The sequence below is a fragment of the Lissotriton vulgaris genome, chromosome 1_1 (assembly GCF_964263255.1).
Source record: "Lissotriton vulgaris chromosome 1_1, aLisVul1.2, whole genome shotgun sequence".
Taxonomy (NCBI): Eukaryota; Metazoa; Chordata; class Amphibia; order Caudata; family Salamandridae; genus Lissotriton; species Lissotriton vulgaris.
This window is the reverse complement of record NC_141685.1, coordinates 1,763,069,579-1,763,088,694: the sequence shown is the minus strand read 5'-3', so window position 1 is coordinate 1,763,088,694 and position 19,116 is coordinate 1,763,069,579. Positions and strand designations below refer to the sequence as shown.

Genomic DNA, 19,116 nt, shown 5'->3' with positions numbered 1-19,116 from the left:
GACGGGAGATCTGCGCCACGCAGACAGTCACTCGACATATGAGTCATGTGTCAGCCTCCGGGGGATGGTGTGTGAATCCCCAGAAGTCCGGGAGTGCCAGCAGTTAATCCTCCAAAGGTTTTAGACCAGAGGTTGGAAGGTCAGGTTCAGGGTCAGCCTGACCTGCAGGGTGGGACTACTGTAAACAGTGTCCTGACCGGTTCTTCTTCCAGAGGTGCCGCCCCGGTTGGGAGGGAGCAGGACTCTGGAAGGGGATGCAGAGGGTGGGAGAGCCCACCTCTGACCCCGGTGCAACCTGAGGGGTTAAACCCTAGGTTGGGAGAATGGCGTTCTGAGGGTACCCCTCACAGGAGGAGGAGGAACCCTAGATTAAGAGGTAGGGGGCGGATAGCATTCCCTGAGACTTCTGGTCTGCCTGAGGGTGTAGACCCTAGGCTGGAGAACCAGTGGCATTCTAGCCCTGTCCCGCAGACAGGAAGAGTGGAGAATGGCTACTATGTGCCAGGGGTTACTACCCCCTGCTCTGTGAATAGGCAGGGACCAGTGGCACCTGGGTGGCCTAGGGCATGGTCCTGGCCGCGGACAGCTTGCGAGTTCCAGTGGGGTAGCCCAGTTGGTCCAGACAGTGCTGTTAGAAGGAACCCCATGGGTTCACCATGGCGTAGAACAGGAGGGTGTCCCTGCAGTTGCGGGCCAGCGTCCGTGTTCTATCGCCCCAAGCTGGGAAGCCCATCACAGTGGTGATTGGTCTGCCCTGCGTTTTGGCACTCATTGGATATCTTTCCCTCGTCTATCCATGTATGGCCATTGATCATGGTTGTATATATTGGAAATGAGTGGTTAAATGCATTTAACTCGCTAATCTGCTGCGTCAGAGCCAAGTGGCACATGTGAATATATCTCTATCTCTCATGTTCATCTACTGCCAGTTAGTTTTTCTTTGAAAGACTTGAATGTCTTAATTTTCTAACTATCATAGAGATGTATGTGGCTTCTGTATTTCGCTTCCTTCCAGCTATGAATGGCGCCATCTTTGAGTGTCGCGTAAACTCTGTGTTATGCCACAGTGAACAGTTGGTCTTCATTCATATATATTAAGCCCCACAGAGCTCTGCCCAATAGTGCATTTTGCATATTTAGTCGATGTTTTTTAGGTCCTGCGTAGCGTTTAAGAGCAGCGCTCTACTAGACTCTTGTGATGAAGGAGATTTCACAGGGGTGCTTTAAGCCCTCCGCCTCATTTCCATTGGCTGGCGCCACCGTTTATGCTAAACTGTGGCATGCCATTGGAAATTAGAGTTTTTTGTGGACGCCCTTTGGTCTCTGAGGTGGATTCGATGGCCTGCTTTGCTGCTGTGGCAAAGCAGTTCCTTATCTTTTTGGGGCCATGTTTTAGAAACCCATGGCTCCATAAAGACAAGAGATCCTCATGCTCCGGCTGCAGCGCGGTCCTCCTTTCACTTTCGGGACCCCGCTTGTTTTCTAAAGCAGTGAAACATTTATTACTAACTTTTCATGGGAAGTTAGAAAGTCGTATTAGCTCCACGGTTTGGAATTATGAAGAGTTTAAAAACTGCCTTGATGAATAAGAGCAAACCCAACACACTACGAATGCACTCCACAGGCTGACTCGGAACAAAAAAATATCTTCATTGTTCCTAGGTGAAAAGGTTCTGTCAGGGAGACAGTAGACCGCAGTCTCATAGCTTATTCAGTGCCTTAACCGTGCCAGCGCAAGTACCTCATCTGTTCCGCTCTCTGTGCCTCGTAGCACTTAGTGCCGCATTGAAAGGCATGAATGGGGAACTGCTGCCTTTATTAAGCTTACCTTTTTGTTGCCCAAGGTGAAATCATTAAAATACTTCTATCTTAAGAACCCAGTTTCCGTTTTTTATCCTCTCAGTGAGCTAAATAACCAAAGAGCACATGCAGGCAAAGTTTACTTCTTATGAGGCTGCAGTCTGAGGCTTTTCTTGCCAAGAGTAGGGCTCCATTGCCATGGATACAGCTGTATGTGAGGAACAATGCAGATGCCGGGACTGAGCGAACCGGCTATTTTAGCTTGGCTATCGAGATTATAGCAGTTTGCTACACTGGAAGACCGAGCAAACGCATGTGAAAACCTTGAAGGAAAACTCAGAAAAAGATATGTTTTTCAGCCGAGAATTTTGTGATAAAAAAGCCAAAGTCACTTTCTTGGCTTCTTCATTCACCTGTTAAAGTAAACAAATAAGATTTCTTTATGTGAACAACAAATGTCTAATAATCGGCATGAAGCACAAATTTCATTACCGACAGTAATACATTGCAATACTTCAGCAATGTCCTTGTGAAGAAATAAATGTTTTCTTCTCTGTGATCAGAAAGCCAGATGCTTCTGTATTCTACTGAGGAAATCATATCTGTCGTTGTTTTCGGATGCCTTTTGTCTGAGCATTGCTGCATACAGGGCTCCCAAGTGCTCAGCCTGCTCATGTGTGAGATTTCCATGTTTCTTTTGTGTTTCTGTGTGACATGTTCAGGTCTTGCGTGTGGCACCTTGAGGGTCACGTCATTAAGAACTTCATTATTGACTAGCACAGCATAGCTCTCAAGTGTGAGTAGATTATCCAGTACACACCTGATTTTATAACAGAAGAAACAGGACTACAAGTCCGGGAAGTCCGAGAATGCAAAAAATGTGTTGGGGAGATAGGAAAACTGTCTCTAAAACAGATAAACATCTCTAACAGTGTTGAGTGTTTACCCCTTAGTATAGCCAATTCACCAGCATTGCTACAAACTGTACCAGAAATATACCAAGCATTAAATGGTGCCTGAGAGGGAGGCATGCAGTTAGTAGGTCGCTCCAGAGTGCTCAGACGTCCTGTTTTCATACTTAATGATACTATTGTCACCGGGGGATTTCTTTGCATCCTTCTACTTTTAGTCCTTCATTTATAATGGAATGTAAGGCGTTACTTGTACATGGAACTGGAAACCTTGAGAGTTCTGTAGTTATTGATGTGGAACTATGAGCAGTAATTGATCATGGTGCAGCATTTGCCAGCACCAGAACTCCCCTTCCAGTAATACAGCCACCCGCCAGGACTCCTCCCTTCAAGCTGATGCTACAACCTATCCTCAGTCTGCCCGCCATTGATGCCCCAGATTTGATTGTCCTCCTTCACGCCAGCATTTGAGGCTACATAGGGGTACATTGAGGTACTGAAATCTGTCAACTTTTTCGATGGGGTGAAGGAGGGGAAAGCTGAACCTGCCTGCACCCTTATCCAAATGACACTTTGCCATGTTGCCATTGTATTGCTCACTGGTTCCAAGTTTCACAGGGCATGTACGAGTAGCTCATGCAGGCTTGATTTTTGCTTTGCATTCTGGGACATTTTGATTTTTTAATGTTTTTAAGGTACATAGAAGTCAAGAATACAAGCAAAAACCATGACTGGACGAACTACTCACTCCCACACACTGGGGAAAATTAAGAAGTTAGATTGACCCACTGCCAAAACACAAGCCTTGCAGGGTACTGTCTACCAAAAAAAATAATCAATGCTTCCTTGTGTAACGTAACTGGTGCTCATGTAAAGTGCTCCAATACCTTTGGGTTGAGTTTGCACTATATAAATCTGGAAAAAAAGCTATTGGCATTGTAAATGACCATGCTTTTTATTTATGTTTTGGTTTTTGAAACCTAAATACAACACCAATAGCTTAACCCTTTCCTTGCGGCCACGATTCCCCTGGTGTGCTGTAAACAACACGAACAGGGGCGGGCCGTGACGAACCCCAGCCGTCATCAGCACACGAGCACTGTAGTGCATGACGGCTGGGGTTCGTCATCAGCATGGAAGGGGTTAAACGTGCGTAAATGCGAGACCTATTGCATTGCAAATGCTTGTTTCAGTTTCTCTCAACAACCATTCATAAACTATCCCAAGTTGTTTGCACTGATAATCTTTTTATATTAACCACCTATATCACTGTAGGCAGACTCTTCTTATCCATGGTTTCATCCCTCCCCAAATGAATCTGTCACATGATGTCTGGGTGGATTCCAAACCCAGTTTTGGGATAACTACTGGCAGGGTCTGAAATGGACACAATAGCCTCAGAAGAATATTCACATTCAAGTCAGCGATTCTGCCAAGCCACAAGATAAATGATCAATTGTGAGCTTTGTATAACCCTCCTAGTGTGGGGGTAATATATGTCACTGAATATCTTATTTTATGTTCCTCTTAATGAAATGGGGATACTGTCTCCACAAGCTTTCCTTATCTCCCATCAGTAATCCCACCCGCAGTTTCTTGTATTTCTACAGATTCACCCTGTACCCAAATATTTTCTCATATAAAACTAGAATCTCCAGCAGCTTAGATTGCCTCTACTAGGTGTGTGTGTGAGAAATCCTAGCTCTTCAGCAGTTGAGTAATTTTTCTGTTGAGCCATGTCAGAAGGCATCCCCTAGATCTCCTCAACATCTCTTTTCTTAATGTCTAGGAGCTGTGCTACCAGAGTGTCAAGCCTGGAGATCTTTGTACTGTCTGACATTTCAACTAGCCGGAGAACCCAATGAATGTTATTGAACGCTTGCCTGTGCTTCATAAACACAAAATGTGCCAGGTGTTTCCTGTAGGGCATATTATCTTCTATTCACCAAAATCTTTGTATATTATTTGGAGATCAGCATTAAGCAAATAAATTGGTGTATATGACTAAATGATCTGCTGGCTGCCCCTGTTTGTGCCTCTCAGAGAGGGCCCGACTCCCTCTTTTGCAAGAAGAAATTACGCAGCCTTGTCAGTAAGGTTCCAAATTTCTAGTACAATGTTACTGTCAGTCCATCTGGGCTGGTGGTCCTATTTCCTGGTAGGTGCTTGATCATTTTCAGCAGCTCCTCCTCTGCCTATTAAAATGCTCAACAAAGGTGTCCATCATTTAAGTATCCACCGCTTCACCTCCATATTAAGTCCAGAAGAACATCTGAAAGATATCCTGTGGTCGCTCTACTGAAGTGGAATGAGCATCTCCGGCCTGAGGAATGTTAGACTTCGTTTATGAGCTTTTAGCTTGGCTTCTGACTGTCTTTACTTGAAAAAGTTATTTCATATGCAGTAAGACTCTTTCTGACTTTCAGCTATGATGCAAGTTGAGCTGTCTTCTCAGGGATAAAACCCCTGTCAACAATTGGAAGTCCTAGAATACTGTTCTGAAAGATAACATTTGCTGTCCTCATGTGTGGGCAATAGAGCACAACTCAACCCAGAACAAAGTGCAAACCTCTCTCGACGGATATCAAATGCCTCAAAACTCCCACCACCCTAGAAAAATGTATACTAAGAAACGAATCGGTGTACTACTTGGTACTTGAACTAATACGTAGATTTATTTATTTTTATGGAAAAAAATCACTTTGGATGACCTGACAAAGAGGAATACTCTTAATAAACAGTAGAGGGTTAAGTGAAGTGAGTGTGTGGCATGAAAAAATGGTAAGTGTCACCACCAGACCCCAGGGCACATGGACAACTGGTTGTACCTGGTGGCTCTATATTAGGGAATTTGTGTGAGCACAATGAGGGTAATTTGTAAGTTCTTGGAACAGTAATAGTGAACCATTACTTTTTGTTAGGCACACCGAGCCTAATGAGCAAGTTCTTTGCCCTGTAGTCTATGGGGACATGGAGAATGACTGCTAGAGGTGTGAACCCCCACCCTGCACCTAGAGACTGCTCTGCATGGCTATAATTCATGCACTATGGTGTTTAAGGGTAGTCCGCAAGATCGGGCCAAAGAGCAAGCGCAGCGTGCATTGAGGTTCGTCAAATTAGCAAAATCCAGGCAAAATAAATACCGGAAAAAAATGGTTTGCAGAGGTTAAGGTTTTCTACTAAAATAGTGTACTGGACAAAATAGTTGTGTGTGTGTGAGGTTATGAGCAGTGCACTTGTTGATATTATGATTGCATAACTGACAAAATGTTTTATTTGGAACCTGTATTCATTGGTTTTGTACCTCTGTTGACCATAAATCCAAATTAAAATGAGGCAAGATTTCTCAGTTATTCTGAATCTGTAGTACAACAGTGTATATCACCAACATTATCAGAAACTACATTGCATATGTTCTGGAGGTTTGAACAGAATTTGGGAAGACCTTCTAGACCAATGTCATTTCATGATTGAAAGACTAATTGTAGGTCATTTAGTTGTATCAGGCTTTCTCTAAAGACATTTGAGCTTTTTGTTTGTTTATAGAGTATGTATGAAGATGTTCAGTCTCTATTTGCATGTAAGAATTTTGCTTTGTCCATTTTCTCATTGATGTTTCAGTACTGGTTTGACTGTGTTCTCTTAATGCATCAAAACGTAATGTTGATTGATTAATATTCCACTTGTTTTTTCTTTACAGATTTTAACAGACAACACATGCTTGGACCAAAACTTTAACAGGACGGTGGAACTCTGTGTAGTATGTGGAGATAAGGCTTCAGGTGAATTAATGTAATGTTAAAAATGCATGCCTTTTGTTTACTTAAAACACCATGAACTTATTTGGATTAGAAAGTGAATTTGCCTCATTTCGGATGTTTGTCTCTTGAAGACCATTTGCATACAATTGGGATTTTGTTGCGGAATCAGAGATTCAGGATTTCATCCTTGGAAGAGCTACTTCTTTATCACGTCTTCTAATAGTTTTACTTTTTGGTGCTTTCAACAGTCTTTTATTCCGCTTCATTTAGACCTTCAGATCACTTTGCAAAACCTTGATTCCCATTATTTCGTTTTTAGGTTTGCCTAGAGACAGAGTTAGTCTCCTTGACTTTGTTACACTTAATAAACCTTACTTCATGGGCCTTGGCCCATCACTCAATATACCTTATGGACAAGCCACATCTTATATAGGTTTGCTGCAAGGCTGCTCTGGCCCGAGAATCAATTTGACAGCCCTGAGTTGTTTAGTCTGAGCACATGGGACACACAATCCCTCACAAAACGTTCTACTGCCTTGTCCATTATCACCTTCTAATTTATGACACCCTTTCCCATGAGCCCCCTAAGAGCTAGCTAAAGCACTCTACCCTTTCCAGTGGGTGACATAAGTAAATCATGTCCAAGCATTGTCCCTTCTACTACAGTTAGTTTGTAGTCATACTGTAATATGACCATCTTTATCCTTCAACTGCTCAGGTTTAGCCTATCTTTCCCAACGACACACCATCACCTGTGACAAGAAAGTGTGTTCCCTTACATATTTCAGCAGTTCTTCTCGCTTTAACACACCATCCAAAAGTGCCCTAACGTATTTAACCAAAATCTGATCACCTTTGTTAGCCCTTCAGCATCCTTCATGTACGATTCTTCATCCAATAGCAAACAAAACAAGAAATCTTGGCTCAATTTCCGTGCACTGGACTCTAACGAATAACAAAAGTCTGCAATCTGTACAACAATTGGCAAATCTGGGGTGTTGCTTGAGGTGTGTGTGTTCTGACTGAACAATTCAATCAGTGCTTTGTGTTTAATTCTCAGCATGAATTCAGAACCCTACCCACAATAAAAATGTGTCATACAACCTACCTCTCCTTAGATATCAACAATTTATTTATTTTGGAATTTTATAAAGCGCTTGGTTACGCTCTCCGGCGTGTCCCCGCGCTGAGAGTGAGCGTGTGGGAGAGTTGGAAGGTTAGGGCAGTGCTAGGCGAAAACGGTAGATTTTGAGGGCTCTGCAAAATTTGGCCTCAGAAGGTTCGAGGCGTAGTTCAGTAGGGAGCATGTTCCAATTCTTGGCTGCGAGGAGTCTGAACGATCTGCCCCCCATATGGGCTTTACGGATTTTGGGGACAGCAGCCAGACCAGTGCCAGAGGATCTAAGCATCCGCTCTGGTCTATAAGGGGTGATGAGACAGTTGAGGGGGCGGGTGCTCTACCTCCAAAGATGCGATGACATATGCATAAAGTTTTGAAGGTAATCCTTTCACGGATCGGAAGCCAGTGAAGAGACCTCAGGGCGGCTTTAGAGGGCGTTCTCCTAGGAAGCCTCAGCACCAACCGGGCTGTGGCGTTTTGCAATACTTGGAGACGGTTGAGACTTCTGGCCGTGATGCCCAGATGTAAGAGATTGGCATAGTCGAGTCTCGATGTAACCAAGGCATGCACAAGAGTCTGTCTGGCACCAACAGGGAGCAGGTCAAGGACCTTATGTAAGGTCTTGAGTATCCCGAAGCACATTCCAACTACCCGATTAATCTGGGGAGCAAATGACAAATCGGAGTCGAATAGTACCCCGAGATTTTTGGCCTGTTGACACGGCACAGGAGTAGGGCCCAAACAGTCGGGCCACCATGCCGAGGACCACACAGACGGCCCCCCCCCCCCCCCCCCCCCCCTACCACGAGCACTTCAGTCTTGGAACCATTCAACTTCAGGCAGTTGTTAGACATCCAGGAGGCAAGCTCCTGCATGCAAGCACTGAAATTGAATGGCGCAATTCCGGGTGCCCGTGACAGAGAGATGACCAGCTGTGTGTCGTCGGCGTAAGATACTAGTTGGATGTCATACCTTTCCACAATAGTGGCTACAGGGGAGGCGTAAAGGTTAAACAGGGTGGGGCTTAGGGCAGAGCCCTGGGGAACCCCTTGATCGAGATTGAACACCCGAGAGTAGTGTTCTCCCTGTCTAACCTGAAAGCCCCTCTCCGTCAAGAAGGACTGTATCCATCTGAGTGCCACCACATTTACTCCGCCATTGTTGAGACACTGTAGCAAGATGGAATGTGCTACAGTGTCAAAGGTGGCACTCAGGTAGAGTAAGATGAGAGCCATAGTATGTCCCTCATCTACCCCTTGCCTGATGGTCTCGGTGGCCATGAGCAACGCACACTCCGTGGAGTGGCGTGAACGAAAACCAAACTGAGTGGGATGAAGAAGATTGGATTCATCCACGAAAGTCATAAGTTGGAGATTGACCACCTTTTCTGCCACTTTGGCCATGTAAGGGAGAAGGGAGATAGGTCTCAGGTTGTCCATCCTGTCCCAGCTGAGGTTCGTTTTTTTTAAGCGGGAGCACAATCGCTTGCTTCCACCTTTTAGGTACAATGGCGGTCCTGAAAGAGAGATCTAGAACATCTGATGTAAGGTTCGAGGATTTCAATACTCCCTCCAAGAAGTTTCGGTGAGGCCGGATCACAGGGGGACCCTGATTTGATAGAGCGACAGATCCGCTGAAGCTCATTAGAGGGTGGAATGATGAAATTGCCTAACCTATTTACGCCTTTGTCTAACTGTAAGTTTTCACTGAACTCTGTTGCCTTTTCCTTTCCCCCTGTGAAAGCGGAATAGATAGTGGCCACTTTGTCAGAGAAGTAGGTGGCAATGCGATTACAGGACTCAACTGAGACCAAGGAAGGGTCAGCAGATGAGCTACATATAGAAATTTCTTTATAGATTTTAAATAGCTCCTTGGTGGAGTTGTGAGCTTCACCAATCCTACCTGAGAAGTAATTAGTTTTGGCGCGCCTGATTAGGTTATGATATTCCCTGCGTCTGCCTATATATCTCAGTTTGGCTTGATCAAGATAAGCCACTCTCCATTGCCTTTCTAGTTTCTTACATTCAGCTTTAACTAGGAGAAGTTCTTCGCTAAATCAAGGGGCCGATTTATGAGGTCTACTACATGTTTTTTTTTGGCAGAGAAGTGCTATGTCATCCAGGGCATTAGTAATGCGCTCATCCAGTCTATCGGATGCTGTAACAGCATCATCCCCGCCTGGTCTGCCACCTTTGGTGAGGGCAGAGTCGAACTTGGCTTTAGAGAACGCAGTCCATTTGCGACTCAGATATTTAGCATTGGAAAACTTTTGGGCATTACTCGCAGGGATAGTTATTGTAGAAGGTACTACAAAGTGATCGGACCAAGGGACAGGAACTGGAGGCTGGACTTCTACACCATCCCAGTTGGCAAAGATAGGATCCAACAAATGGCCCTTTAGATGGCCCTTCCATTATGCTTTGCATGCATGCGTTTGAATTCCTATCAACAGTTGAAAAAAAGATCAGGTCACAGCAGTAAGAGTAATGTGGGTTTTATGGAGCTACTCATAATAGTGTACACCAACAATCCCCATCTGGCAACAATTAACAAACAGAACATGTGCAATATTCCGACCCCAGGATTCCACCATTAACATCTATTCCTAGCACACCATATATAACATAACATAGCACAACACCATTGTGATTTAAGATGAACCCAGCTATTTTTGACAGGCTTTTTTTCTCACGACCAGCCACAGACAACATTTAAATAAAAGTTTGACTTGTAATGGTGAATACTACATTGACTGTTGCTTCTGCTTCTGTTTTGTGGTAACAGTTCTGTAAAGAGCTTGGACAGAAGGTAGAAGGAGCATGGGGTGCTCAATGAAGGCCATCCCGTTCTGGCATACTGTGCTGAAATACTTTATTAAGATATGGAAAGTGAATTGCAACATGTTGTATATAGTAGCAGTCCGTATTACAAAGGTGGCACCACACAAGTGTTCTTAGCAGTTGATGCCACAAGGCACCTGGGAAGGGGAGAACAGCCTGAACTCTTGAGTTAAATCACATTAGTTCTGTCTCTACTCTCCTGTAGAGCCCCCTTAGTTCAGATTCCTGCAGTCATGATTTTCAGTGCCACTGACGGGCTTATACTGCGTTTTTGGTAATGGTCATCATAACCTGTTGGGAGAGGAAAATAAATCGGAGCCGTGTCCAAATTGGAGAAAAGTTGCCTACTGGTAAGGACTCTTCCCCCAGTATCAATTGACCAAATGCCTGATACACACGTGGATGCCAACATCTGTCTCGTACACACACACATCCACGCTCACTGCACATAAATGAATTAGTCACATCTGGACTACCCAGCAGCAGGAGCATCCGTAGATAGATCGTTCCACTTTAATAATAATAATTTGACATTTATAAAGCGCCTGGTTACACCAGCTTGTGTGTCCCAGCGCTATGGCTGCTAACAGACAAAAACCATGGTTAACAGCAAACAAATAGGATCAAGTGAACCAGGAATAATGGCTAAGACATAGCCAAGCTTATAGTTGAAACAGCCAAGTGTAGTTTTTTTCGCAAGAGGTTCTCTGACTGTTTCGCACGGAGCCAAAAGAAGAGTATTCCAATTTTTAGCTGCCAGGAAGCTTAAAGATCGTGCGCCCATCCAGGCTTTTCTAATCTTGGGAACTCTATCAGGTGAGTCCTGGTGGATCTGAGATGTCTGCCTGGGCTATAAGGAGTGAGGAGGTCCCGCAGGACGACCGTTCCTTTATTCTGTAGGGTATGGTGGCAGACACAGTGCCTTAAAAAGAATCCTCTTAGCTATGGGCAGCCAGTGTAAGGACTCAAGTGCTTTCTTGGAGGAAGCCGTCCTGGATAGGTTCAGAACTAGGCGTGCTGCTGCGTTCTGTATGCACTGCAGCCTATGTAGACATTTACTTGTTGCGCCTAGGTAAAGCACATTCCCATAATTTAGTTGAGACGTCACGAGGGCATGAACCAGAGTTTTCCTAGCGGAGTGAGGCAAAATGTCCAAGGTTTTCCTCAGCATTTTCAGGGTTCCGAAACATTTGCCTGCAACTTTCCTGGTCTGAGTTTCGAAGGAGAATGTAGAGTCCAGCCACTCATTTCTATTTTTGGGACGGGACCTAGAGTTGTTGACCACCAGGCTCAAGACCAGATTGATGGGGATTTCCTTACTACCAATATCGGTTTTGTTGCCATTCAGTTTCAGGCAATTGCTTGTCATCCAGGATGCCTGGTCTTTTAGGCAGTCTGCAAAATTGTTAGCTGCCTTCGCTGAGTTAGGAGAGCGGGTGACTACTAGTTGCATATCATCTGCATACAATACGATGGAGACCCCATGGATCTCCACAATCTTCGCTAAGGGGGAGAGGTTAAGATTGAAGAGGGGGGGTCATAAAATTGATCTCTGGGCACCCCTTGAGATAGAGCAATGTTGTTGTAGGTGTGTGGAGGATGAGTAACCCAGAAACTGTGGCCCTGTAGGTAGGTCATCTACTTCAGTGTAGTACCACCCAGAGCTCCTAGTTTGAGACTGTGTAGGAGGATCTTGAGGAACACCGTGTCAAACACTGCACTAAGGTCTAATAAGACCGATGCAGCCGTCAGGCCTTCATCCACCCTCATACGTACTGTCTATGTGGCAAATAGTAAGGCAGACTCATTCGAATTGAATGTTCTAAATCCCGATTGTGACAGGTGGAAAACGTTGTGTTGTTTGATGTGCGACACCAGTTGTGTGTTAGCCCTCTTTTCTGCTATTTTTGAAAAATACAGGAGCAATGAGACAGGTCTCGGGTTTTGCAGCGTGAATCTTTCTGGATGCACTATGCTGTTCATATTCCGCGGTCTTGTGGTTGGGTCCGGATTTTTTTTTTTTGTAGCCCAGGTGGGCATCGGCGTCGCACCTCCTCGGGTGCATTTCCGGTGACGTCGGCATGCTTCCTGCGGAAGCTCCCACTCTTGGGCGCCATCTTCAGATTCTTTTTTCCGCGGTCGGGTCTGGATCGTTCCCGTTGGGCTCCAGACATTTTTGGAGAAAGTACAAGGAAAAGACTGAAATTGGAGAAGGAATTCACCAGAAGACTACGAAAGACTTCGCCGACCACTGACCAGCGAAGAAGAAGGAGAAAGCATCGAGAACTTCGACGATCGTCGACGTCCACGCGGCCAGGGAGGCCCTGAACACTCGATGATGGACAACACGCCGTTCAAGTTCTGCGGTAACTGCCACCACAAGTACGCGCAGAAGGACTAACACCCGGTTTGCAACCTTTGCCTACCGGTGAACCACGGAACCGAGGACTGCAACGCCTGCTCCGCCTTCGCCCCGAAGACGTGTCGTGTGAGGGCGAGCCAGAGGGTAGCGCACACCACCCTGCAAGGAAAAGCCACGACGCAATCGCCGTACGAGCTGGGGATGTCTTCAGAGGAAGAGGACAACGCTGCCGCCGAAGACGACAGCTACACGGTCGTAGAGACCGATTACACAAAGACTTCTGATAAGGTAGGAGACTCTCCCCAAGATCCCGAGAGACTCTGAGTCTCAAACACGAGGGCAAGGCCCCGAAAGCGCTGACGCAGAAACACCTGGCGTCCGCGACTACTCACAGGCCCAGCGGATCCTCTGACAAGGAGTCCCCGGCGCCGAGAGCTGTTGCAGCAGAAGTCGTCGAAAATCGCCCCCAAAAGGGACCGATCGACGCCGAGGGAGAAAGACTCTAAGGCCCCGACGCCGTCCAAGGACCCGAAACCCAGTTCGATGTCAAAGTCTCGGCGCCGAGCCAAGCGCCGAAGAGAGCGGCCGAACCACCCGGTGCGGATCACGCGGCCGAGATGGAGAAGAAAAGAAGGCGCCTCGAAGCCGAAATGGAAAACATCTTGCAACGAAAGAAAGATTTCGACGCCAAGATGAAAACCTTCACGATTCCCCACAAGACCAAGCCACCCGTGGTGGAGCTGGTCGAGGAGGAAGACGAAAACGTCGAGGAACATGACCCGGGCGTCGAAATGGTTGACGACCAGGAAGATGACGAGAACCCCTACGAGAGTTACAGCTATGGGGAAGAAGAGGACAGCAGGATGGACGCCGAGTCGGCCACCTCTGACCCGCAGGAGGAGGATTACCTGGATGTCGACACAGAAAGCCCGGAGGAGGCTGTCGACACATATCCCTCGAGGCCATCGCCGCCGGACGACATCGGGGCCTACAACTCGGTGATAAGGTCTGCGGCAGCAGCTTTTAAACTCAAGCTCGACGAAGAGAAGCAGAAAGCAGACTTTCTTCTCGAGACATTACTCCCCACGCAAACAAGGAGCCAGTATCTGCCAATGCTCGAAAGCGTCTTGGCTCAGGGGATGGAAGCGTTCAGGGAGCCCGCAACATGCAAGGCAGTCACTCCCAGAACGGAGAAGAAGTACAAGCATTCCTCAAAGGACCCAGCCTACATTCAGGGCACAGTCTCAGCGGACTCCATCATCATGGCCACAGCAAGGAAGAGGGCTAACGTGCCCACTACTTCTGGACCACCACCTGATAAGGTGAGCAAAAGGATGGACCTAGTGGGCAGAAGGATCGAACGGAATGCCGCGATCCAATGGCGCATGGCTAATTCCAATGCCCTCATAAACAGGCACATGTACCAGATCATGGAGGAGCTGGGACGGCTGGTGAAAGACCTGCCCCAGGAGGCCAGGCAGAAGGCCAAGAAACTGGTGGAAGACGGGAAGAATGCGGCAAATTCTTGCCTCAAGACGGCCCTGGATGGAGCAGACACCTCCAGCAGGCTCATGATGATGGGTGTCACTGAAAGAAGACACGCCTGGCTCAGGGTTTCGGGCTTCAAACCAGAGGTGCAACACTGCATCTTGAACACACCGTTCAACGGCGAGACGCTGTTCGGTACAACAGTCGATGAAAAACTCAGTCAACTAAAGAAGGACAATGAAACTGCAAGATCCATGGGAGCATTGCAGTTCAGAGGCAACAAAAGGGGCATCCAGTCACGGAGGCCCGGCGGAAGGGGTGGAAACCAGCCAGGTACATCACACCAGGCTTTCCAACATACGCACCAGGCAGACTCGCAGGCGCAGCCGAGTCAGCAGAAGCAGTCCTGGCAGTACCAGTCAAGAGGCCAGTCCTTTCGGGGGAGAGGAAATGGACGAGGACAGCACAAAAGAGGGGGCCAGCAGCCCGCCTCTAAATGACTTCAAAAAGATCCGTGTGCCCGCCCACAGGAAAGACCCCAGGGGGCAGCACGTACACCGGGGTCAAGACAAACTGGATACCTACCACCACATAACACCCGTGGGTGGAAGATTAAGATTCTACCTCCAGGAATGGAGAGAAATCACATCAGTCAAGTGGATCCTCAACATCATCCAATTCGGATACTGCATAGAGTTGGAAGGGAGGCTAACAAGCAGGAAATCAAAGAGAAAGCCACTAGCAAACAAACAGCTAGAGCGGCTTCAGGAAGAAGCAAAAGAACTCCTACAAAAGCAGGCCATAGAACGGGTTCCCTTCAAGGAAAGAAACAAGGGAATATACTCGACGTACTTCCTCGTACCAAAGGTAGATGAGACAATGAGACCCATTTTGGACCTGAGGTTCCTGAACAAATTCATAAGAACACAAAAATTCAAAATGACCTCCCTGCAAGAGGTGCTACCGCAATTGCAGATCGGAGACTTCATGGTCACGATAGACCTCAAGGACCCCTACCTGCACATCCCAATGAACGTAAAGCACCAGCGTATGCTCAGGTTCACGATCGGAGAAAGCCACTACCAGTTCACAACACTAGCCTTCGGGCTAAAATCAGCACCGGGGGTCTTCACAAAGTGCCTCGCGGCAGTCGCAGCGCACCTACGAAGGCAGGGAATACACGTATACCTTTACCTGGACGACTGGCTGGTGAAAGCAGACTCGTACCAGAAATGCAAGCAACACGCACATACAGTGACGAGCACGCTCATAAACCTGGGGTTCTCCATCCATTGGAAGAAATCGTCAATGGATCCGGAACGAGTGAAGATCTTCCTGGGGGCACAGATCAACACCTTACAGGGCAAGGTGTTCCCCAGCGAGAAGAGAGCAAGGGCACTGGTGAGGGAAACTCTCCTCTACCGGAGGGGACAAGCTCGGACAGTGAGGACTGCGAGCAAGATCTTGGGGATGATGGCATCCTGCATCCACCTGGTACCGAATGTACGACTTCACATGAGACCCATCCAAGAATGGCTCCAGGAACAATGGTCACAGGCTTCAGGCAGTTGGGAGGATCTAGTGGTTGTGACGCACGCAGTGCAGAAGGAGATGACATGGTGGACCATGGAGAACATAACAAGGGGAAAGCCTCTAACGCCCCCAACGCCAACAGTGACCATCACCACAGACGCATCCCTGAAGGGATGGGGCGCTCACATGGAGGAACTCAAAGTGAGGGGACTGTGGACACCAACAGATGCGACAAAGCACATCAATTACCTAGAATTGAAGACAATCTTCCTTGCACTGAAAGCCTTCCAAACAAGACTGTACAAGCACAAGGTGTTACTACAGACAGACAACACCACAGCGATGTTCTACATCAACAAGCAGGGTGGAACACAGTCAACCACGCTTTCAACACTGGCGCAGGAGATATGGAGATGGGCCATCCCCCTCAGAATAGACCTGCTAGCCATACACCTACCAGGGAAGGAGAACATTCAAGCAGACTGGCTCAGCAGACAGACATCAACATCCCACGAGTGGGAGCTCAATGCTCAGGAGACGAGGTGGTTGTTCAACAGGTGGGGAACGCCATCAGTGGCCCTGTTTGCAAGACGCTAGAATGCAAAATGCCAAAACTTCGCATCCAGACAACCCAAAGAGGGGTCCCTTGGGAATGCCCTATGGATAGATTGGTCCGGGACATTTGCTTACGCTTTTCCCCCCGATACCACTGATGCACAGAGTACTGAGCAAGTGCAGAGCGAGCAACATGACCCTGATACTGGTCGCGCCACAGTGGGCCAGGCAGACCTGGTACTCGCAGATCATGGAGATGACACAGAGTGCACCCCACAGATTCGGCAGGAGAAAAGACCTGCTCTCCATGCACAACGGAGAGGTACTGCACCCAGAGCCGGAGAGCCTGAGCCTAGTGGCATGGCTCCTGAGGACATAGAGTTCGCGCATTTGAGACTGCCAGAAAGCACCCTCAGGGTCCTTCGAGAGGCGCGAAGGCCCAGCACACGGAAGTGCTATGTTGCAAAGTGGAAAAGATTCACGATGTGGTGCAGGAAAGAAAGGCTTCACAATAAAATGAAGAAGGACTCCACAGTGCTAAAATACCTGACGCACTTACTGGAAAAGAACCTCAGCTCGTCCTCCTTGCGAGTTCACTTGGCAGCGATAGTCGCCTACACAAGGGGTGAGATGGGCAGGAGTTTCTTCACATCACAGGTTGTGAAGAGGTTCCTGGAAGGAGCGAAGAGGATCGCACCACCCAAGCGTGTGCCGCCACCGGCATGGAACTTGAACATAGTCCTAACGGAACTCATGAAGGAGCCCTTTGAACCACTTCACAAGGCCTCACTAAAGATGCTAACTATGAAAATAGCCTTCCTGGTTGCAATAACGTCCTTACGCAGAGTAAGCGAGCTTCAAGCACTAACGCTACAGGAACCCTACATACAAATACACAATGATAGGGTTGTGATGAGGACCGACCCACACTTCATGCCAAAGGTGGTGTCCAAATTCCACATGAACCAGTCCATACAGATACCGAGTTTTTTCCAAAAACCAAGCACTAGCGCAGAGCGAGCTCTGCACACCCTAGACGCCAGAAGGGCGGTCATGCACTACATTGAGAGGACAAAGGGACACAGGAAAACGAAACAGTTCTTTGTGTCATTCGCCAACCGTTTCATGGGCAAGGCAGTAACCAAAAACACTATTGCACGATGGATCGCACAAACAATTCAACTCTGCCACAAAAGGGCAGGGCAAGAACTAGCAGAGGGGGCACGTGCCCACTCCACTAGGAATTAGGGTGCTACAATAGCCTTCCTGGCTAACACACCCATACGAGACATATGCCTGGCGGCAACATGGGCTTCGGTGCACACGTTCACGAAGCACTACTGCGTGGATATTCAGATGAACAAGGAAGCACAAGTCGGACAAAAGGTGCTCCAGCACATATTCAATAACAAACGCTCATCTTCCACCCAGCCGCCACAGAAATGAGAAACCGCTACAAAATCTATGCACAGCATAGTGAATCCAGAAAGATTCACGCTGCAAAACGAATAGTTTCTTACCTGTCGGTGTAGTTTTGCAGCTTGAAGATCTTTCTGGATTCACTAGCGAACCCACCCACCTCCGCCAGAAAGATGAGGCTGGAGAGGGAAGAGGTGGTCAAAAAAAAAAAAGTAGAAATGATTTTAAGTACAAAGCGGTTAAAATATTTCACCTAAATAGAACATTGCCATCACTTCGGAGACGAAAGAAACACGGAAAAAAGAATCCGAAGATGGCGCCCAAGAGTGGGAGCTTCCGCAGGAAGCATGCCGACGTCACCAGAAATGCACCCGAGGAGGTGCGACGCCGACGCCCACCTGGGCTACAAAAAAAAACAAAGAAACAAAGAAAAGACTACGAATCTGGACCCAACCACAAGACCGCGGAATATGCACAGCATAGTGAATCCAGAAAGATCTTCAAGCTGCAAAACTACACCGACCGGTAAACTATTCGTTCTCCCGCAGGTGTAGAGGTGTGGTGCAGCGGCCAGGGCAGCTGACTTCGGAGCACAGGGTTCACAGTTCGATCCCCGGCTCCAGCGGCAGCTCAGCTTAGCACCATGTGACTCTGGGCAATAACTCACTTAATTTCCACGACGGCCCCCAGCACCTTGAGACCCGTAAGGGTGAGTAGTTTGCGCTTTACAAATACGGATTACATTTTTTTTATTTTTTAGGTTCATGTCTGCTGAGGGATTTTTTTTTCAGGGGAGAATAGCTTGCTCCCACATGTTTGGTACCTTCCCGGTTTGAAAGGAGGTTTCTAAAAGCTGCTGCACGCAGGGAATTATGCTCTCTAACCCCATGCTGATGACTTTAGGCGTGGTTGGGTCTGACGGGGAGCCTGATTTACTGCTTAAAGCTATCTTTCTCAGATCTTCTAGGGAGGGGAGGGAAAATTCTGTCAGACAGTTCTCCCTCCACTCCCTCCACTCCGGGCTCAGTGTGGCTAGGCACTCAGTGCCATTGCGAGCCTCTGCCTGGAAGGCGTCATAGATTATTTTTTTTTAAATAATTTTTATTGAAACAAAAGCAGCAGCAAGGACATGGCATTAGCAGCTTGTATACAGGTGGTTAATAGATAACAACAATATACACTCATTGTCAGTCCAACAGAGATACAGGACACATTCCACTAATGACAAAATAAACTACTGGTGGGCGCTCACTCGTTCTCGGGTCAGGAAACGTCAGCCATACCCATCTATCTCTAATCACCCTCCACTTGCGTCATTATCTCATCT

The 19,116-nt window shown here is 47.3% G+C and overlaps 1 protein-coding gene across 2 annotated transcripts in view; it reads left to right on the top strand.

The window, feature by feature from the left end:
• NR2C1 (nuclear receptor subfamily 2 group C member 1) overlaps window positions 1–19,116 on the top strand; it is a 477,706-nt gene that overhangs the window by 155,183 nt on the left and 303,407 nt on the right. For both annotated transcript variants that reach the window (XM_086919061.1, XM_086919062.1), the window contains one exon: window positions 6,412–6,493. In XM_086919061.1, coding sequence (XP_086775187.1) covers window positions 6,412–6,493 — 82 coding nt within the window. The remainder of the gene's footprint in view (window positions 1–6,411; window positions 6,494–19,116) is intronic.